The 23,771-nt window shown below is 35.2% G+C and overlaps 1 protein-coding gene across 1 annotated transcript; it reads right to left on the bottom strand.

Moving 5' to 3' along the window:
* Nucleotides 1-16,696: 16,696 nt before the first annotated feature.
* LOC142983159 (odorant receptor 4-like) lies at nucleotides 16,697-22,957 on the bottom strand. Its single transcript, XM_076130032.1, has 9 exons — nucleotides 22,678-22,957; nucleotides 19,884-20,033; nucleotides 19,359-19,541; nucleotides 18,736-18,934; nucleotides 18,234-18,330; nucleotides 17,823-17,924; nucleotides 17,437-17,525; nucleotides 17,060-17,126; nucleotides 16,697-16,862 (listed from the first exon to the last, which is right to left on the bottom strand). Exons 1-9 carry the CDS (start codon nucleotides 22,955-22,957, stop codon nucleotides 16,803-16,805), a joined length of 1,227 nt encoding a protein of 408 aa, XP_075986147.1. The 3' UTR covers nucleotides 16,697-16,802.
* Between the last annotated feature and the right edge of the window lie 814 nt (nucleotides 22,958-23,771).

The following is a 23,771-nucleotide window of genomic DNA, read 5'->3' as shown; positions in this document are numbered from 1 at the left end:
ACGACTCTCACTTTTTTTAAAATTTGTATTACACGCAAATAAATATAAAATTTAGTTCCTAAGCTAGCTCGAGGTTATCTCAGTAGACGGTAAAATACCAGTGATCCGTTCACAGAATATAAACCCTAATACATATAGACTTTTATAGTATCGGACCATAAATGATTCAGGGAAGAAAGGGTGCTCCCTCTATTTATGATTTTTCTACGTGGAAAAAATTCCGGATAGGCCGATATAAGTAATTCTGTAGCGCTAAAATATACAGCGCAATTTCCTGCTACGTTCGACTGATGTTCAAATAGAAAATTGTTATTTTGTTTGACGCGCCGCTTGTAATTTAATATCGTTGTGGTTTTGGTCAAATACAGGGTAATATCCGAAATAAAAATTGCTATTGTTTTGACGTTTCTTTTGTATCAGTCAATCGACAACGGTCTGTGGTATTTGTATTGTTTTTTATTTGTTACTTTTTTTGTTGTTTTTCTTTAGCTACCAGCTTCACCAGAATTATTGAAGTTACATCTATTGATAAAGAAACATATATCAAAATAAGTAAATATTCATAAAGGAGCTCATTAATTCCTTTCAATCACTATATAGGCACGTACTACAAATTCATGAGATCGCGGCTCGCCTTGTGCAGCGTTTACAGGCTTGTTTACCAAATAAGCGTGTGCATGCTCGCGTGTGAATCACACAGCCTGTTGTTACAACATCCTTTGTGCCGCCATTATCGCACGCCCAAACACTCTGCCGACTAATTCTCAACGTTCCTCTTAAGTCAAACTATGTTTAGCTTAATATCACAGTAATCTATATCAGTAAACACAAGCCGCTCTCGACTATTACGGTCTTAGCACGCGATTAATATAGAATATCGGGTGAAGGACGCCACCGCTGATTATAATCGAGTGACTGTCAATCCAGTTGGTATTTCATGACGAGGATTTATGGTGCGAAGGCTCGATATCAGCAGTAAATTATTTACCGTCCGTCGATCGCGACCCTAGTGATTAATGCTCTCAATGTAAAAAGCTTCCTATGATACGCTCGTAACAATTTTAGGATGTTATTACTGCGTTGGATATTAAAAATTTAATTTCGCCTCATAATTCCTTGAGCACATATCGTAACATGGGGTTTTATTATAGGCAGTAAAACCGCTACAGATATATGCCAACATTAACTCACTTTTAAGCTACGTAGCACATATTCAATTACTAATAACGCGTATTCACGTTAGACATAATTAATTTCAACATCAAATGAAATATAATGTTATATTTTCCGCAATTACGTCGATCTATTTTCAGGGAAAATGTCTGTATATTTACAAATTGTGAGGTGAAACATTATTAGTCAAATTGGCAGGTCGGCTATTAAGGCGGTCCCTGGCGGCTCTTTTAACTAGTCTTAATTCAAACCACGTGGATAATTAGCAATTTGGGCTAATTCCCATTTGAACCTCTTCACATTAAAGTAAAGTAACTAAGTTGTGACATTGAACAGTTTAACGTAGAGTAATCGTGTCTATTTATGACTATGGTCGACAGTCTGCTTGAATACTAATTTTCATGCATTTAACTAAAATTACGCAGGTAGAGACATATTTTTTTAAGTCTTCATTCAATTTTTAATCGACATAGTGACTTCATATTCTTTGTCAACATTGTTTCATTATAACGGTCGATCATTATTATTTTCGCCTTTTTATTTCCTTCCTGTTCAACCCCAAGCATTACAAACACAAAAGCCCTCAAGACTCAAGACAATAGCACAAACTCCTTTGAATATTTTGTTTTGTTTTTCATTCTTGCATCTAAAATGGAAGCTCGATACAAAAATGTTGACGTTTAACGTCGTGTGATGCACCGGGAGTTAGAGGTGAATTTATTTCGACCACATATCTCCGGTTACACAGTACGCGTGAACGTAAATCCTCGCAAAATGTGACGTCACAAGCAAAGAGCCGTGAATTTCAGCCTCCAACTGGCTATTATCAGAGCGGAAGTTGCAGTCACAGTGACGGACATGTGGCGAGCCGCGACAACCCTCACCCCCGGGACGTTTTAATTAGCCTACCGACGAGTCCTCCACGCTCCACAATACCTAACTAGCTCATCAGTACACGGCTTAACGCACTCGCCACGCTTAAAATAACCAGCTATTTCACAAGCAAAACTTTCTCATTTTCAACACACACCGCTAACTTTTATCGACCTTTCACACAATACATAACTTAATTTTCCTTCAAAGTATAGGCAGCTGCCGATAGAGGTAAGTTTAATTTTCACTGCGAGCGAACTACTCGACAAGTTCTCTAACACTTCTTTCTCCGAGCAACTTGCAATGAGATACTTAAAACAGATAACTAGATGACCCGCTCTCCAACTACAAAAGTTCTTTTCAATTCGGAAAGTTAAAAATTGAACTTCCTAAAAGCAATTCAGAAAAATCTGAAGCCTCGCTGTTCACTGACGACGCGAACGAAGTTTCGTCACAGATTAAAAAAGTTTAAAAGTGTTCCAGACTATTCGTGATTTTTAAATTTTGATGTTTATACGAACGAAAAAGAGAGGTTTATTAGAGAAAATAAATAGACATGGAACAATATAGTGGGGTCGGCGCCTGCCGGTTCATTTCCGCATCGAAGCTTATATGCCCCGAGGCATAAAAGTTGTTTGTGGAGTTGCAGCTGCTGAAATAAGTTCCGGGAACTCGACACTATTTCAAATTAAGTTAGATAAAGTTGTTTTACTTATATCAAAGAGATGCAATTTAAATTGAAGCAGATATCTGAGAGGCTGGTTGCGTGAAGTTTTGCTTTTGAAGTGAGAAAATCTTTAGGAAATTGCTAATTACTGCTCTACATATAAGTCGTTTAGAAACTTGGAGCCAAAACGGAGCTTTAAAGTGTTCACGTATTCAATATATGGGTATGGTAATAATTTAAAACAGTTCATAAGGCAGTTTAAATGCATGTCGGGCACTATAATGTTATATCTCAAGCGGCCGCTCCGCTCGACTGCACAGTAACTGGCCGTTAAAATGTAAATTTATATTACGAGCAATGTTGCACAACTCGCCAGGATCCTAGCCTGCAGATAATTAAAACAAGGCACGAACTTGCCACTCAACTCACTGTAAAATGTATGAAACTTTGATAAACTACTTAAGAAAAATGCTGATGATGAGATTCTAACTATCGAAGAAGGTACGATAAAAGTATATTATTATATTTTAACCACCTAAATACCGACCTGGGAGTCGATTTACTACTATCGACAACCGACTCGTATTCGAGGAATTTTCATGTAAAACTGATCAGCGCGTCTAACGTATAAATTTTATTGTGAGGCACTCGCTACGCGATAGTACCAAGTATACAGAATTGACGTTTTTATTGTCTATATCAAGGTATGTAAGTAAAATGACGTGTATGTGAAAGGTATACCTACTTTTCTGGAAAATTGGCCGTCAAAAATTAACGCTGAGGCCTGAGAAATACATTTGGTATAAAAATTGTTCTTTGAATAATTCAATACAGCCAGAGTAGGTTAACTTTCCAAAGAAAACTTCAAAAAATTTAAAAAAGTCTTTAAAAATTAAATATCGAGACGTGCAAATTGGCTTTTAAGAAAATGGCATTTTATAACGGCACTTAGAAACTTCGTGGTTCAACATTTTTTGCAACAAAGCTTAGAAATTGTTGCAAACTGTAGCACAATTTCCTACATTCGGAATCGAGTAACGAGCATACGACATATAAAATTGAGGGTAGAAATAGTTCTTGCGGAATGCGCTAGAGGGGCTGACCAGTTTATTTATAAGATTTCATAATAGCTACTTAGTTGTCGATTGTGGATAGTGGTATGAAATTGTATAGGGTACTGTATATACTGTTGAAGTAGTTGCAATATAGCTATGTTTAGTTAACGAACAGCCTGTAGGCGAAGATCATTTCGCAAGTTGGATGCAAACTGTAACAAATTTAGCGAGGAATATGAACAATACTGGTTGTACCCGCAGTTTCACTAGCCGTCAGAATAGTAGCGTATTTCCTTAATCATACCCAAATGGGATCAGCTGTTTTTAGGTGAAAAGAAGATTAACATAATATATAAACACCTCATGTTCAAATTCATAGCATGCCGCTTATGGCGAGGGTTTAACTCGTATTATACTTTATAATACGTTAGTTCTTTCTCATATTCCTAATTTACCAACCTGGTAAATTTCATCAAAATCAATTCAACAGTTTTGACATAAGAGAAGTACATACAAACATACAGTTTTACATTTGTAGATTTCAGTCCAGTATGGCCGCCAGGTGGCGATTCACAACAAAACTACCACAGTACCTAGAACGTAGCCTTTGAAACTAAAACTGAACTATGAACAAGCTATGAGCACAATTTGCCGGCTTCAGTTTGTACGAATTTCAGACCTAGTTTTCTTACTTAATCTGTTTAAGAACTCGCTTAATACTTTCTGAAAGTAATGGTTTTCGTGACTGTACGAATGTTGATGGTGAATGTTCAGACTTTTAGTAAAATATACTTTGAAACTTATGAGATATAATTTATGGATGTTTTGGTTTCGTTACCCGTTTTTTTTTTCATAATATCCCTTAATTTGACCGGGTTACAGATTTTACCCTTGGAAGAATATTTTAACCGACTTCAAAAAAGAGTTTTTTTTTTCTATTTGCATTTTTTTTATAATACTTTTTGTGTACCCGTAGTCAGTGGATAGCGGTACAAATTCGTTTTAGATCTAGATTACATTTCATATCATAGACTATACCACTTCAAAAATATATTTATTCCATCTCTGTGTGAGAGTTATGCAGTAAACAAAGATACTGATTCAACTATCAATCATGCACGCTAAAGCTGACACCCGATGTTTTCAGCTCGCTCGTGATTCATGCCACATATTACGCAACATGACAGATACATACAGACACACTCACCATTTTAAATCATTTTGTTTTGCTATACCTACATAAGTATGTATCAACGTTCAAAATATTTGCATTTAATTTTGTATATAATAACTTTTTAGAAATAGAACTCAAAGAGATATGAAAAGAAAAAAAATAAAATGAAATAATATAGACACATTCTATATTCAAAGGTTGAAATAATACCCAATTTATTTCTAGCCAGTCTTCTTTTTGTTTTTTTTTATGTGACCAACTATTTTAAGCTTTACACAGAAAGTCTACACAAAGTTTATCTACAGCTCTATACGATATAAATATTATTACTTAAACTTTCCTAAAAAAAATATGTATAACTTAGCTTAAAAATCGAAGAGCAAGAACAATGTCAGTCATAAATTCAATGATTGAAAACATTTATAAATATAAATACCTTGCCCTCACTCATTTTTTACTGAGACGAAGAAATGCGTATAAAGTCCCGACTTTGATTAATATGAAGGGTGTTTTGCGCGCGTGTGATTCAACCAGGTGTCTCCTACTAAATTAAATTTCTTCGTAAGGAAACAGAGCTGCTTATAACCCGTCATAAAAAATAAACGTACATTATTCAGTGCGCAAATTGCTTCAAAACGTACAGTCAAAGGCACAAATATATACACTTTCATAAGATCACGCCTTTTATACCCGAATGTGTAGGCAGAGGTGTATGAAATACACTCATTGACTTGTTAGTCCCATATTATAGGGTTCAGACCTATGTCCATATACCGGACAATCCGGGCACGTCACCAAACTTCGGATAACTATTGAGAATAATCTAATAACAATTTAAAGAAGAGCTCTTTGTCCGACCTAGAAATCGAAACTGAAAGAAATCGAAATCACACTACAGAACATTGTCACATTATTTTTTTTAAATTAATTCTGCCTCACTTTAATGCGATTTAACTATCTCTGTGTATTTATTTAAAGCTATAACTTTATTAATATTTTCATACGAAAAAGTACGACTGAAAATGTGACAGAGTATACGCATTTATGCTCGTGACTGTACATTGTACATGTCTAGATATTAGAAAACTTAATAACGTCGTTGTTGGTGTTATAACGCTTTTCCAAGTTAAATAATGAGGCAAATATTTTTATATTTTCAAATTAGTATTGCGCGTGGGAGTTTTGATGTGGCGACGTAAGAATAAATGGCTGTTTTCATCGTCAAAACAATTTTCTGAAACAAATCTGTGGCCAAATTATTATATTACTGTAATTTTCAGATGGTCTCCTTAACCTAGTCAAGGATTCTCAACTACAAAGTACCATTTTCCAGTTTTTTCATATTTTCACACACAAATGTGAAAGTTTATTTTTTATTCAAAAATATATTTATTTCTTTTGGATTGGTTTTGGTTTGTTGCTCCTAAATAAAAAACAATCTTAACTAATAATATAAAGCTAAAGACTTAGTCTGTTTGAACGCGCTGATCTCAGGAACTACTCGTACGATTTTCAAAAACTATGAGTTGAATAGACAGTTTATTAACGAAGATTGAAGGCCAGATAATATCACTCTATGATTAATAGGAATAGAGCAATATTAAAATACTGTGAAAACGGAAATTAAAGTTCACGCGGGTTTCTGCGAGTTTAAATACAACAACCAGATCTACCTCAACTATACAATACATAATTATGTAGCCAAGTCCTTTCTATGCGAGGATCAGACGCGTATTTACAAATAAACAAAGTGAAACATCCTAAAGTGTAGGTGTACAATTTATTGTGCGGCTGAGAATTATTGTTCTGTACCACAAATAAATTGTATAAGGGCGCTTTTATGTGAACAACTTTTACGTTTACCTATAGAAGGCATTGTATTGCAAATTTATGTTCCATAGTTGCATAAGTTTTTTATTTCCAAACATCAGAAACTGACAAAGCTAAACTGATATGTCTCTTTTTATAGTCTTTGCCAAAATTCTGTATGAAACGCCGAATATCTTACATGAAGATTTTAATAGTATTTTTTTGCATTTCATGTTGCCCGAGATTTTCTACCGCATACAGCCGGGTGGTTTTCGAAGAATTTTGTGTACATAACTGATTCAACGTTCCTAGCGTATTCCACAACAATAACATTTTTCAAGTAATTCTCAATAACTGAAACTGGTTACTGGATAGTACTGAGTGAAGCAAGCAAAGTTACTAGATCTTAGTTGTATACGCTGGCAGAAACATGAGTAAAAACAAATTATACATATATTGATACACGTTAGGCACAGTATTTAAAGTGGGACCTCGCCGCAATAACCGTCGCCGCGTGTGATGGGTTCGAATCCGACCCGGGACGAATCTTCGTGGGGTGAGCAAGAGTATTTGTTCTGAGCCTGGCTGTCAATTTATCTATATAATTATGTATTTAGAAGTATATAAGTATGTTTATCAGTTATTTGGTTACCATAGTACAAGCTCTGCTTAGTTTGGAATCAAATGTCCGTGTGAGTTGTCCAATGAAATTTATTTATTTTTATGCATTTTATAACTTAGTTCCGTCTAAAGTTAGGTGTAATATTAAGAAAAAATTGCAGTATTTGTGGCTGAAATAGATCTACGTTTTCACGTCAATATGTAGGTGGCTCGTTACCGCTGCGGTTGTTTTCCTACAGAGCGATGTAATGAGCGTCGTTCCGCTTGATTAACCGATTAGTTACAGCAATTACATGTGGAGCAAATAATTTAGACCTTGATGATGGTGGGCACGTGTTTATGACCATTTTATATGTTCCTATTTTTTTACCAAGATTTTCTTTGATCACTTGTCATTGGGGTCCTCTCAAAAAGTAAAACGTTCTTGGTTTTAGGAATTTTCTTTAATAAGAGATAAACTAAAATATACACGAATCTGATAAAAGTGGAGGGAAAAGGTTTTTCGGAAATCTAAGATGTTGCAACGCAACTTCAACAAATTCAAGGGGCAAAGATACCACTGAAAAGTAGCTATTATTAATTTATACGTATAATTAGGAACAGGAAAATTAGGTTCTAGTAAATAATGTTAAATATCTTAACACAAAATAGTAAAGAAACCCACTCAATTTACTGGAAGATATCAAAAGGCCGGTAGACAGCCTCATACAAAATACAGATAAATTAAAACAAATGTACTAGAAATCTAGCGGCTATTTATTGGAAGGTTGGGATAGTAAGGTTGTGGAAAATGTGGCCGGTTTTATCTGTGAAGCTAGAATTTAGGATACAATAGTTTTTCTCCCGCTCCGTATAGGTTTTAGGATCCACTCAGCTGAATTTAACATTATTAATAGCGCTCCCCTTTCACAAATATTGTAGATTAAGGTAGGCTTTTAGATGTATTAAGTAACCGTATCTAGGATTTTGTGAAAAAACGATAAATTATCTGTATACTTTGCTATTTGTATATACCTTTACTACACACATTATACACTTGCCGGGCTAACATTGTTATTTGCGAAACGTTGGTGTATTACTCATCTGCCTACGCTGTCGGGTGTAACAGGCGAACAACAAATACACAATATAAAATAAGAAAAAGTAAATAAATGTATCAAATTGTATTCCAGTTATATCGCGATACATGTTTACTTACCCAACGAAACTTGGAGCAAACACTACGAATCTAGTACAAACTGAATGATTGTAATCAAAACTAGATCGACCGCGACAAAGTTCTGTGACATACTTCGATAGGAAACAAACAAGTAGGTCCCAATAAATTCAGTCATAACAAGACCTCACTCCCGACACTCGAATTAGAATTAATTCGTGTCGGATTCGAGATTATGTCCAAAAGAAATATATACTAATTATACTAATACTGATATTATAAAGCTGAAGAGTTTGTTTGTTTGTTTGTTTGTTTGTTCGTTTATTTGTTTGAACGAGCTAATCTCAGGAACTACTGGTCTTATTTGAAAAATTCTTTCAGTGTTAGATAGCTCATTTATCGAGGAAGGCTATAGGGGCTATCATCACGCTACGACCAATAGGAGCAGAGTACCAGTACAAAATGTTACAAAAACAGGGAAAATTTTGACCCATTCTCTCTTTTGAGATGCAAGCGAAGTTGCACGAGTCAGCTAGTCTTTAATAATTCCAAGTGACGCATATTCAACACTGATTTAAAATTAAAATAAGTTGGATGAAACAACCTAATAAGTGTCTTTTAAAAGACAGCCTTTAATCATGCGTTAGTTTCGAATTAATTCGCACGATTTTAACATCAGCCAGACACAGACACGATTTGATTCTAATTCGAGTGTCCAGAGTAAGGTAGCTGATCAAAACGGACTCTCTTTGTCTACAAGTTACTGCTTTATAGTCAGATCAACTAGATTTAAACTCACCCAACTTCTTGCCCAACTCCTTTAGAATATACGAATATACGCAGGCCCGCGTAACCTACAAACCTCCAAGGATAAAAGCTCTTTCACATAAAACAACGCAAAATTATGACTGAATACCAAAATAAAGGGATCATTTAGATGTTTTCTTATTATACATAAAAATATTTTTGATGGATTCTAGGAAACACGGATGCGGTATGCGAAGCATAATTATATTAAAATAACATTTCCTACATCGTTACACGCGATTTTGTTGTACTTTATTCTGAGACTTAAGGAAGGGCTTACTGCTGCTACGCGAGTATATTTTATTATTTTGAGGGATGTTAATGCTTCATTATTTTTGAATTACCAAATAGCGAAACCCTACCTCTCTCATAATCTACCCCATAAATCTTTTAAGAGAAGATGTGTATGAAATACTTCAATAGTTAGCTTAATTATTCCCCTGTGATTTCTCGCTATTGTGCAAGGAACGCTTTCACTATATAATACAGCTTTAAAAATATTTTTGAGTATAGCTACAGTAGAAATATAAAACCACGCATAGAATTTAATTTCGGTCTGCGGCAAACTAACCGAATACTAACTGAGCAACACAGGAATGTTGTAACATAACAGTATTTTGTTTCAATTACGTTGAACATTTGTCTGTTATTTCAGCAGGTCCTGGGATAATGTGCGACATACCTGCGATTCTTTATCTAAATAAGTGACGGGCATAGTTGTAGGACGCTAGATGTCTTTACAAATAGTTGTGTAAAAGTTTCGCGTTACCTCTGTACCTGTTCCAGTCGTAATGCGGGCTGTATTCTACCAACAAATAACCCGCATGTCTCATGTCTGACTCTTTCTCTTACAATTTGAGGGAAACTTTTCATAAGGTTTTACATACAAGGCGTAGTTATGTCTGTGGACTACCAGTACTACCTACCCATTCGTTTGTAAGCGATCTGTTTCCTTTACAGCCGCGATTTATCAAAACTAATGAGTGAAATTAATCAACAAGGAGGTACCAAAATTTTGATTCATAATTGGCCATAGTTAAACGGAAAGGATCCAACCCACACTATGGGTAAAATGAGTTATGTATACCAAAACACTCCTTGAAGTTAAAATTTTAATATCACGAAAACAATCCAAGTAAAATTCAAACCCACCATGAAGTTATAGTCCTGAGTTAGTCCCCAAAGTTAAAGTGATCTGAACTTAAAAGTTAAATATCTCGAAACTACGTCTGTGTGGGTTGGATCGTTTCCGTTTAACTATGGCCAATTTATATTAAAGAAAATTACCTTAATTCTTACACTTGTGGGAAGCTCAGCAAAAGTCGAAAATTCAAGATCTTTTTATGCGATCAAAATTTGCGCGTTAAAGTTAGTCTTCAATAATTTCCATCACAAACGTTAGCACATAAATAAAGGGTTCGCAGTTTCTATTGATTTTTTTCCAAGAATTCTAAAGGGAGGTGTCCTTAACATTTCCATTAAAGTGATCCTTGAATACCAAGTAGGGCGATTAGAATTTTTAAGATATTACCGTCTGATTGATCTTTTGCAGAGCTTTGCTTCCACTTAAGAACAGCCAGTCCATTATAGGTAAAGCACTTAAAATGTATGTGTTTTAATTTATTTGTGTATTTTGTAAATATTGTTCTCAGCTATATGTACTGTTGACGTGACTAAATTGAGGATTTTAACTTTCCTATTTAGAATAAGAGACTTTCGCCCTGAATTTCATTTCTAAGCTGTTAATGATGATTGTTATAAATATTGTACTCATAGTACTGCTTCTACTTTTTCTAACCTTCTTTTTGCACTTAAAACTGAGTTTTTTTTTTCTATAAAAAGGTGGATTATTCATGTGTAAGTGTGTTTTATAAACAATAACAGCAAAATAACCCAAAGGGAAAGCCATGTTGGTGGTAGAACGTCTGCATGGGGTAGATCGTCGATGGGTAAATAAATTACAATCATTAGTCAGACAGTGTTTGGCTGGTACGTGCCGCGCTTGTATATCGATGCGTTTAGTTCTTACAAACAAATGAAAACAGGGGGAAATATTGTACACATACACAGAATACTAACATGTTTCGTGAAATATGTATTCGACAAATCATGGGCAGAACACGCAACGAAATAAAAGCAAGTTCGTAATGTTTGTCTCAGTTCGAAGATAATTTTGAAGAACTCGATAATAATAGATGTTTTAGATAAAACTTACAGAAAAAAATCGTTTGATCTATAGAAATCTATACTTATAAGAATACAAAACTGAATAGTTTGTTTGTTTAAGCGGGCTTTTCTAAGGAACTACTAAATTGATTGATAAATTATTTCAGTGTATAGAACATCGCGCTATGACTAATAGGAGTGAAGCTGAAAACTAAAATCCACACAGACGAAGTCAAAAGCCGAGGTTAGTAAGTATTTAACAAAAATACGGCATTACAGGTACTAAAGTTATGTCTAAACATATAACTATAAATACTAAGACAGTAAATAATGAAATACACAAAACTTTTACGGCATAAACATTAAATAAAAGTGGAAAACTTCCAAGAGGTTTTCTTCCGCCGGCTAATGTTCAACATTCAACATTTTAATCTTTTCTTTGCCGAAGCTGGCCGGTACAAAAGCTGTTCATTTTTTAAATGTTATTCTAGTACGAAAATTTAATTAAAACTCGGAATTGGCCGTTTAAATAAAGGAGAGCTGTATCAGCGGGCCGCGACGGTACAGATTATAAAATTATCGTTATAGTACTCGTTACTAATAGGCACTTTGGATTAAACTCTTTAACTAATGATAGAAGTTATTTTCTGCATTTATTAAATTCGATCTTTGAACATTGCGTCGTCTTCTAAAGAACGCTAAGAACCAGTCACCTGAAGAATCAAGCTTAAATGCCTACAGTTGACTTCGTGAAGTGCCTTCATTCTGTTTACAAGATGCAAACAACAAAAAATGACACTCATGCTAGTTACACCACGGCAGCAGTAAATCCAATAAAAGCGAATCTAAATTACCCTAAACGGATTGGCGTTTGAATTTACTGCCTATTACATTACAACTGCACTAAAGCAGTAAAACACTGCATCCAGTAGGCAAACATCACACCATAGAGTACCTTTAAAGGATTTATGAGCACGATGGCTAATTTGGCCCTGAAAACCGCGGGTTGTAAATCGGAACGGACAGGAACATTAATCACCGGAGAGGATTTAAGCCTCCGCCACGATTTAACGTCCGGTCATTCCGAATATCAATGCAGGAACTATCGTGCCACTTTATAGATGTATACAAGCTTTCATTGATTATGGAAAATAGTAGCCCGATTGTCTACCACTGTCGACTTTCGACAAACTAGCTATCAATTAATTTCGCGTGAAAATTGAGCTGCGCCTCTAGCGGGTACCGTAGGAACTATTTTTGAAGTAATACTTTTCATGTAATACACAATAGTTAAATAACCAAAAAAATATATTTGATAGACTTTATTTAGACATACAAATATTCCTATAAAAAGAAAAAAATTCTGACATGCTTTAAATAAATCTCCCCAAACCAAAGAGAGTATCGTTTTGCTTCAGTTGAAAAGAAAGTTGGTTTGCAATTTGAGTCCAAAGTGGGTTAGTTTCATTACTTTTTGACCTTGGTCTATTTATATCACTGAAACAAAGAGCACACATACATGGATAAAATCACGCCTTTAATTCTCGGAGGTGTAGACTCAGGTATAATCTCTCAGAAAATCTTCTCAGGTAATAGGCACATACGTCTTACCATCACCGAGCACGTTTCGAAACACTGTTTACTATTGAGAAATATTTTTAAATTAAATTAGGAAAGTTCTATCCTGATCCGGGAATCGAGGCCGAGACCATGTGATCAGCAGTTGCATGCACTAACGGCCGTCACCGCGCCACATCGGCCGCGCCAATAATCACAAACACAAACATAGAGCACGTGTAATAAAAATATTATAAAGCCATAAAGAACCTTCCAGAAATTTAAAATATTGTAAAGATATAACTTACTCATTCATGGCTGGAGTAGTTTGTACAATTTCCGGAGTTGCATATTTCTTGAATATACGTGTCACGATATCCCATAACTGATTCTGAGAAGACGATACTTCAGATCTTCGATAATTATCGCTGAGTAAATCCAGCGACTTCAGCGCTGCCACCTGCATCATAAACAGAAGACCCGTTGGATTTTTGAAGCATTTACCTAGGGGCTGTATAGTTACATCTGCGACAGAAAGAAACTTTCCCGGTTAGTTTGCTGTTATAGTCATTTCAGAGCCATATAACAAAATAAAGGATGATATTTACTGACTCCAGTGGCGCAAGAGAACAAATCAATATGACAGTGGTTAATCATGGGTCTGTAGCTCGAAGACACCATGTTACTTTTCCAGATTTGTGCACAAGCTGGTTCATAAGTTTCTGTGCAGTATGTAGGGCAAGTGTGGTTGCAAGCTTGGTGAGCTCCCACGATACTGAAATCATATACCCTGCGGCCGTCCCGAGGCGGCTCCAGTGCTAACCGCTGTGCCGAGTCCTCGTCCGATTCCTCAGGCTCGTCTCTCTTTATATTGCAGTATTCATCTGGCATTTCGTATATTACTGGAACAGATATTATATTATTGTATAATCATTGTATATTGCCGTGTGTTACATACAATTCAAGAAACATACCCCTTGTCGTAAACTAGTTACTTTAACTTACCTCCTACTATAGATTACAGTTTGGATATACGGAAATTACGGGCCACAAAATGCTGTCTTTAAATGAAAATTTATAAAATTACTTGGTAAAACATTGTTTAATATGCAATCTACACCAAAGTGGCTGACTTGCCGACACATGTTGATGAATTAAGTCAAATTCATGTCGTCTATTTCAAGTCTCGTGTCGGCGGGTCGACAATATTTTGTGTAGTGTAGACTTTGTTAAAATAATACAGGCACTTACATATTGATTCTCTCAATTCACACTGTTTTCGTCTCAAAAAGCACATGTTTTGATACTTGATATATATTTCTGTGCCGTCTTCAGACACCGTCTTACCGCAGACGTAGTCGTTTACTTTAGCACATCGCAAATTACAGAATTGAACTCCCAGCGATATGCCAATCAGTGGCACTAGAAATATGTTCAAAGTATATGATCAAAAACTTTCTTGCCAATATTTTTGTTTTCATATTATTGTAGTGAAATAAAACAGTTAAAATCACCAACATGCTGAGCCTACGTCCTAGTAGTTTTATGTTATTCCCATTTTGAGAGGATATCCTTGCCCTACAGTAAGAATGATTATGGACATTTTTTAAGTATTTTGCTATCAAAGAATAAAGAAAAAATGGTTTAAAATACTATTTCAGTGGCTCACGGCGCTGCCAAGTGAAAATCCAGAGAGTATTAGATTAAATTTTTCATTAAAATCTACATTCACTGTTGATAATATTTAATGCAAGGCCGCTTATTGAAGCTTTGCAGTTATGCAGAATAGCTCTAAAATATTTCTAGAAAATTAAATTTTATTCAACATTTAGGTATATTGTATCCGTTAGTTTGTTTACTAAGTGTTACACTAAAGGCTTTACTTCAGTAACGTTTGGCACTATTGATTCGCAGTAACCTTGTATTAAACAAGTAATCTTACAGTACTTACACGTTAAAAAACATGAAAGTAACATGTCCCAATCAAATATTATCTAAAATATTTGTACATAATCTACGTGGATATACGATTATACGAACGAGTCGAGTTACCGCGATATTGAAATTACTTTTTAATGTTCGCTCAAGAGATTTACGTTAAAAATTTAATTAAAATGGCAATTCGTCTGCGTGATAACACATTTATCTCGCGATGGGAATTTTCAGGACACGATTTTGTGTCGTTAGTGCGATCGTATTTATTTTGCGAGAGTAGGAAATTATTCTGTCGTATAGGGTGGATGGCAGTGGGCAAGGACGCGCTGATTTATGGGTGGACGTTAACTTTGGAGGCCGGGACATTAGCGGCGAGTGATTGCCGAATGCCGAGCGTCGCGCTCCGCTCGTCGCCCGCCTCGACGCCGATCACGATCACCCTCGCAGCTCTGCACTATGTCACTCATTTGTTTGCCGTTTAACTATTTAGCAGTGATTTAGTGCCACTACGTTAACGTTTTTATACTTACATTTACTCCCATCACTATCAAAGTGATTAGATCCTAAGTTTATCTAGAAACTAGTAGATCGGATAGGGTTTGAATTCGTATAATAACGGTTAAAAGAGTAGGGAGACGTGTGAGTTTTTTTCACGATGTTTTCTTTTAATTACTTATTGTTAAACCAGCAACCACCTTAAGTTACTACGAGGCGGCTTGGTTATCAGTGCCAAGTAGTTAGTGTAGTTACAGACCATACCTTCTATTAATATTAATTTTAATCTTATTCTCAGACATCTATTTATTCATCACCCTCTTATTTGTAATTACAAAGCCAAATTCTAAGATTACAATTTTCTCACTACAAGCAAAAAGAATATTTTACTAAGGCTTTTAATCTCCAGCTCACAAAGCAATTTACTCCGAGAAACTAACTAAGAAACCTATTTGCAAGACATCTTGAAATGAATGCAGACGAGAAATAGATGCGGAAAATAATGAGGATGCTGTAGCGAAAGATTTAATAAGAAATATACGTAAGTAGTTGGTAAAATAACAACAACAGCGAGTAATTTAAACGTTTAACTTGAAGATCTTTTAAGAAGACTTCGGGAGGAACCGTTCCGTATACTTACTCATATAGCTATACATTTTATGGCGTTTTCTGAAACCCCATTATGGGCTCTAGTATTAAGCTCTGCGCTATATAAAGCTTAACCGACCTCACACAAGTTTTATTACGTTAATCTTTTTTACTTAATCCCTAGCCTTTGCTTCAACGTTCTAGTAAAGAAAGCACAGAAGCGCTAAACGCGAAAAATATTCTAATTTTCTCATCTCATTTTACTTGATATTAGAATAACAGATTATGAAAAATATACCGTATTTGTAATAACGTTTTTTTATTATAGTTGTTATAATGTTTAAAGGCACTTTATTGATGCTCATTAGGGAGAAACGAACGCTTGTCCGTTAATATAATGTTTAAAATTAAAATATTTTCCGTGTTCGTGAACCAGTAAATACTTACCTGCTTAGTAAAATCCTTATTAAAAATATACTTTTATTGACCCTTAAATTATATGTCTGCGTAATGGATATTTTATTATCTATTTACTAACCTCCGCCTACGGTTTCGCCCACGTGAAAAGCTGAAAATTGAATGAAAGGATCGAAGACAGAAGGGTCTTAATTGAAAAATGATTCCACGTAGCTATTAGATATATTTAGTAAAAGTCAAACACATCACATTTACGACCAACTGATAAGTCTACACTAAAATCTCCTTTCTATTCTTACTCACTACTTACTAATCACGACGATAAGAAGTGTATAGCAATGTGAAATATGAATAAGCTGTAGTGAGAATCTGAAACAAATATCAACAAAATATTTAATTACTTAAGTAGTATATGTACCGTGGTATATTATTTTTATTATATCATACAATACATTTTAATCAAATCTCTCTTTGAATCCAACACAATAGTAATCACAGTGAGATATTTTGATGTATTCGTAATATCAGGTAATAACGCGTAAATATGCTCTCAAATGAATACATACTGAACTATACGTCGTCATTGTGATGGCTCTGAATTTCAGCGCGGTGAAATACAAAGGCTTTTGTGACCTGCGAACAAAAGCCCAATAAACGATATTGTTTTAAATAAGCTCATATCAACTCCACGTATAAAGAATCAAGTAGCCGGTGGAAAATAAACACTTTACATGAGTCTAACATAATAGACAGATACACTACAGCTGTGTTAATGTGAGTCGTTTGCAAACAATTAATTACGTCACACCGCATGGCAGCGTTAATAAACAAAACACAAGAGAGTGTCAAGAAACCGTATTCCAAGCTAACAGAGTGGCGTACGTGAGTCATTAAGTTAATAAGTAAATAAGGCTACTCGCAAAATAAACTCAAAGAGCCGTACCTTTGGAGTACCACGAGCATCGCGCGCCGACTCTGCGTGTTGCTTTTATACCAACCGCTTTCATACACCGCGTCCGCCACACCCACACTCTGAACAAAATATTCGTACAAATAGAATACGTCTAGTGCACTCCACGTTACCTATTACATGAAAAACTCAAACATATTCAACGCTATCCCTCTATTACAAATTTAACTCCATGTTATATCAGTCTGTTTATTCTACTTCATTGCTTTACTTGAATTTATTACTTGAATAGCTTGTTTCAAAGTTAAATATTTGAACGGAACTTTTAGTTCAATTAACGGAGGATATTATTTCTAGAATATATTGGTTTTTAGCGACTTGTTATTGATCTTTTGACTATTAATGATTTAATTACTTACAGCTCTGTAAATGTCATCGGCGTACCAACAAACTATGCCCATTTGTGTTAGGACTGCTCCGAGGTAAAACTTGTTGCTCAGTTCCATCCATGAGTCGAGGAACTGAAAACAGCTTACACTTCAAAGACGCAATAGAAGACTGAAAGATATGTAAATAAAAAACAAACACACAGCAACCGCAAACAGCGCCATCTAGTTTACACACACACAAAACATAAGTAATGACGTCGCCGTCGGAAGCAGTTTGCGGTCACAGTTTGCAGTCAGCCGCTAACAACAACGTCACTAGAAATAAAATCTAAGATCTTAAAAGTTATTTCAGTTAAAAACTTGGACGGTACAATAATGAAGGCAATCAAAACTAAACTGTAAACGTGACTTCTATGAAAGTGTAGTGTTGTTATAACTTACGACGATAGCGAACATGACGAAGCAAATGTTAACGGAGCTGAGCAGCACGTTGATCAGGTTTATTACTGAAAACGCTGACTCCAGGTCGTTGATGTAGCTGAAATACAACATTAATTTACTACCAGAAAATAGGGAGTAAGAACTTGTGGAGATTTTTTCTTGAATCAGCATTTATTTTGTACTAGTCTTTAATCAGAAAAGTCGACATCACTCTGTTATTTTTATTTTAGTTCGTAGGTTCCCGGTTACCACTCTAATATCGTGGATGAAATTCTCAGAATTAGACTGAAATACTCGATATTTTTGTTCACACGTCACGCGATTGCAATTTTCTTTCCAATTGTATTGCTAAAGATCAAGTTTTAAAATTGATCCTTGCATCATCATACCTATTTCGCTTAAATTCTGTTTTCATATATTCGTAACTCTCAGCCGTCGGACAAGATAATCAATAAGTCAGAAAGGCATACCGTATATCACAAACGAACGAGATATGACTTACCTAATAAGTCGCTGGTGTATCTTAACCACGGCTACAATATCCTTGTAACAGTCAACAGGTTTAGAGACGGAGGTCGAAGAGTCCCCCGCTCCGAGACGACGGATTTGTTCTTGTAGGAGTCGTAATAGCATGCTGATGTGACTGGCCATCGTCATGAACAGCAGGTCCGAGCCTAGCATGCAGCAGACTGATGTAAGACCTGGAACGAAGGAGGTTTTTATTTGGGGACTTTCTGACCTCATATGGATGATATGTTTTTTAATATGATTAATTTAAATGACAATACCGACTGTTGATGGAAATCGCTCTACATCAATAAATCAATCGTATTAGACCCAATATTTATGCGATACAAATTTTCCTTTATTTCTGTTCTTACCAAACAATTTTAAACCATACTTAGGTAATACTATAACATATATAGCGGACGATGTCGCGGGCAAAACCTAGTTATAAAATAAAGTCACCTCGCCGTGTCTGTCTGTCTGCTCGCTAGAAACACAAAATCCACTAAAGAATTTTCATGCAGCTTTCGCCAATACAGTAATTCTCGAAAAAGAATTGTGCGTATAATTTGTTCAGGTTAACCCGGTGTAATCCGGACTAACTGTAGGTATACTAACCTGCTAAAGTTTCAAAGATATAGACAGCAATATGCGGTAGGAGTTGAGTTTTATCAAAGGGGTAGTACATCTGCCACACATAGCCGAGCGCCGCAGGTACGCCTCGCGCTTTGCGGTATATGAGCAGAGCTATCGGCGTCAAGTTATAGAACCATACTCCTAGGATGTTCCAGAACGCATATACTGAAATATATTGGGGGGATTAAATCACATAATTAGATCACTTAGTAAAAATATAAAAATAATTTGTTAGATGTATATTTTGGACGCTTTAGCAAGATGATCGCGTTGCTATTAAACCTAAGTATACATATAAACTTGACTTTTTCCAAAGTTTATTTTTAAAGGAATATCATGGACCCCTATTTATTGAGGGGTATAGTTTAAAGATCTTTGTAAATCATCACACGTTACTATTTTTTTTCTTTTATTAAAGTCTACTAAATATAATAAACTGAATTTACCTACAATTTTCATAATTCCTTAAAGTCCTAAATTTTCCTCTCTCTCTAACATAATACTTACAGTTCTGTCTATGTTTAAGTGCAGAGAGGCTGTTGTATTTTATCTCGGCCTCGGCGTTCTTGATCGAGACCGGCCATATCTCAGCCAGCTCGCTCATCAGTTGCCTGAACGTGTGCCGTTTGTACCAAATCGTCAACAATTTACCAAAGCCTGCAATGCAAATGTTACCATATTCTTACTTAGGTTACTGCAGTACTGAAAAATACCTGTAGAGTACGAAAATATACTAGGTTTAAAGGAAATGCATTAGGTTGATCAAGTGAAATATAGCATAAGATTCTTTAAAATTTTATTGTCATTTAAATTACTTACAGACTCGCTTCTTTGGTTCAAATTCTATGCTATTGATATACAACTTTTAAATTGCTTTCGGCTTTAATGACAAAATTACTGAAATTTCGGAATTATACTGCTTGCCCAAAGAAGCTTAAATCCTACTTTTATTTCCAAATATAAATCTTAGCGCCTAGTAGATCAAAACAAAAGTTACTATTTTACAAGGAAAATTGCTATCGCCTTGAGCGTATCTCAAAAGAACTAATTACTTTTAAGCTTACACTTAAGTCAAGCTCTCGACATGAGCGTAACACGATAGTCTGAAAGTTTCAAATGTGTACAGTCAGCTACAAAAGGCACTTAACGACTTCATTTTATTAGGAAATCTTTATAAGTAGGTAGGTACCTGAACAAAATCAAGTAGAATTACCTGGAATTAAGAAATTTAGTGGCAATCAATGTCAAATGTTTATTCGATTGAATAGGATAAGATAAGATAAGATTGCAATATGGGTACAAAATATATTACAGGTGTTGTTATATTATATATTTTAACAGTGTTCAGCCATACTTGACCTAAAGTTATGCAAAAAATATACAGAAAACAAAATATTTACAAAAATTCAAAACAATCTATACTAATACTAAAATACTAATTAGTATAAAGCTGAAGAGTTTGTTTGTTTGTTTGTTTGAACGCGCTAATCTCAGGAACTACTGGTCCGATTTGAAAAATTATTTCACTGTTAGATAGCCCATTTATCGAGGAAGGCTATATATCATCACGCTATGACCAATAGGAGCAGAGTACCAGTAGAAAATATTACAAAAACGGGGAAAATTTTGACCCAGTCTCTCATATGTGACGCAAGCGAAGTTGCGCGGGTCAGCTAGTAAGTAATATCTAGAGACAAAATCCACAAATAGGGTACATAAATAGAGTTTAAAAACGTTGGATTGTTCCGCGACTTTTGGAGCTGACTGTACCTAGTCTTGTTAATGTTAAAAGGTAATAGTATACAAAACAACGAAATCTACATTGAAATGAGATTCTAGCAATATGATAGACTGTACATTTGATAGATTCAAATCTTTTACCATCTCACGTACAAAGCTCTAACATTTGAGTCCATAAAGAGCTAAGGACGGGTTAAAGACAACGCTATAAGAATTGTTTAAAGAACCCTCAGTCACGCAACATTTGAAAACGATATTTTCCTTCACTGTTCAATCTAGTCCTAAACAGTTTCTAATTCACATAATGGCTGTTAAAAGTTATTATTGTAATACTTTGTTATATTTATGAAATACTTATTTGTTATCTTTGTGTCTGCCTACACCATACGAAACAGGCGTGATTTTATATATCAATAAATATATGTTTATATCATACAAAAATGCATGAAATTGTGTGTGTAATATAATTTCACGCCCTTTTTCCATGGGGGTAGGCAGCGACCAAACAACGCCACTTGGTACGATCATTACAAACTTCCCTTGCCTCATACATCCAGTCATATTTATACCACTCGGCTACAAACGCTTCAATTTAACATTTACATCGAAATATTACCATAATACTATAAAGTTCATGCCATTTAACGACTGGCTATGGTTAGCTATTATTCTAGACCGACCACGCTAGCAGTTTCTCTTACATTGTACTGAACCCAAATGGCTTGACTTGGACTTAGTTAACATAGACTAAGTGAAATAGTTGAGTAATAACTGCTTAATTAACACTTAAGTTCAACTATAATATTGAGTTAGGTTTAAGTATTCATATAAGCTGCATAAGTGTTTAACATACTTTATAATGAACCACTATGCAAGCTTAAGAGTTTTGAGAGGAGAGCTTTATTTTGTAAATATATTTAATTTCAACTGTACCTCGATTCTCTACCACTATCGACCACCGACAACCGGCTAGCTGTCGACACTTTGACATTTAGAATGTACTGCCAAAAAAAGGTTTCTTCAATGCCCGTCAGAGGCGCTGATCAGATTTTCAAACAAAATTTCTCGATGACAGGTCGGTTGTCGGTAGTCGATAGTAGTAGATAATCGAGCTACTGTATACGGAACGCACATTTCAAGTTTAAATATAAGCTTTTTTAAACCGAGGTTCAACCCTCATACGGGCTAGACTACAAATTCAATTCAGACAGTCAATACATTTCATCTGATACCCCTTTACGATAGCTCGAAAAAAAAAAATCTGTTTGTCTCTATCAATACCAGCAATACTTAAAGCTTTTCCAGAGATTTAGATCAGTGAAGAACTAAACACAGATAGGGAACACGGTACATGTAGCTCGATTCTCTACTACTATCGACTAATGACAACCGGCTAGCTATCGAGAAATTGTAAGGGAAAATCTGTTGAGCGCCTCTACCGGGCTCCGTAAGAACAACTTTGGCAATACATTTTTAATGTCAAACTCTCGATACTCGACAGTCCACAGTGCTAATGATATTGACATACATAGTAATCTACAGTATTCTATAATACACTTACTCAAAGTGTCATATCCAGCGATGTGTAGGTAACTACCGACAAACTCCTCCACCGAACTAATGTTAATCAGTTGTCCGGAAACATACGCTATCTCACCTGCTAACATCAAAACTAACAAGGACGACGATATTATCAACGCCAAGTTCTTTGATAGTTTCTCATAAAACGTCTTAGGCGTTTCATCTATAAAAGACAGTCCCACTCTGCGTATGCAGAAATTACACAAATTCAACGTAGTGTGAATTTCTTTAAGGGCAACGGATTTTTCGTCGGACGACATTTTGAAACAAGGCACGCAAAGGATGATATAGAAATAGTAGAATTTTTTAATACGAGAATCTTTTATATGTATGTTCAAAGTAAATTTAATTATTTACACAAATTAGGCAAAACTTTAGGAAATCCGTACAAGTAAATCATACGTTAGCGACCTTCAAAGTTCCTAATAATCAGGTAGAAGGTTGTTTGAAAGTTTTTCTGTCACACACACATACACATACACATACATATACCTCTATCTCTAATACATTTTTATCGTCACAAACTTCTCCTACATTAACCTTCGCAAAGTAATTTTGGTTATAAATTATTCCGCTATCGAAGAATAATCGGATTAATCATATACCGAAAAGATTTTCAAGTAGTTTGGTTCCGAACCTACTTATTACTTTTACCTTGATATTTTATTCGTAGAAGGTACCGTATTCCGTATAAAATTTACTGCCATGTATATTTTGTAAGAAGAGTTAAAACTAATAATAATCATCTATCATATTATGTCGGTTTTGAAATAGCAGAAATAAATATATGCAAACTACGATTGCTTTATGAAACCAATTACCATTTCAGTGTTACAGTCTGCTTGATTTCTGACTTAATTATTCCAATTTCACCACAAACGATGTCAACTGCAATCATTGAATTCATCATGTGAAATAGCGTCCAGTACACTTGATCTGCATTGCTAATACGAGTGCAGCGTATTGATGAAATACTACGAAGCTCTTTGTCTACTGGTTATGTGTGGAGATGTGATTAAAACGTGGCTCTGAAACAATGCAATTAGTATGGAACACGCATGTTCTATTATCTTT

This window comes from Anticarsia gemmatalis, chromosome 2, assembly GCF_050436995.1.
Source record: "Anticarsia gemmatalis isolate Benzon Research Colony breed Stoneville strain chromosome 2, ilAntGemm2 primary, whole genome shotgun sequence".
Lineage (NCBI taxonomy): Eukaryota > Metazoa > Arthropoda > Insecta > Lepidoptera > Erebidae > Anticarsia > Anticarsia gemmatalis.
Note: the sequence above shows the minus strand (reverse complement) of the source record. Positions and strands in the feature narration are given on the sequence as shown.

Bases quoted from the DNA above. Each gene is read 5' to 3' on its own strand.
- LOC142983159 (XM_076130032.1), bottom strand. From the start codon at position 22,957: ATGTCGTCCGACGAAAAATCCGTTGCCCTTAAAGAAATTCACACTACG. The intron at 18,331-18,735 runs GTAAGTCATATC...GTTGTATTTCAG, and splicing joins ATACACCAGCGACTTATTAG to CTACATCAACGACCTGGAGT. The intron at 17,127-17,436 runs GTACGGCTCTTT...TTTTGTTCGCAG, and splicing joins ATGCTCGTGGTACTCCAAAG to GTCACAAAAGCCTTTGTATT.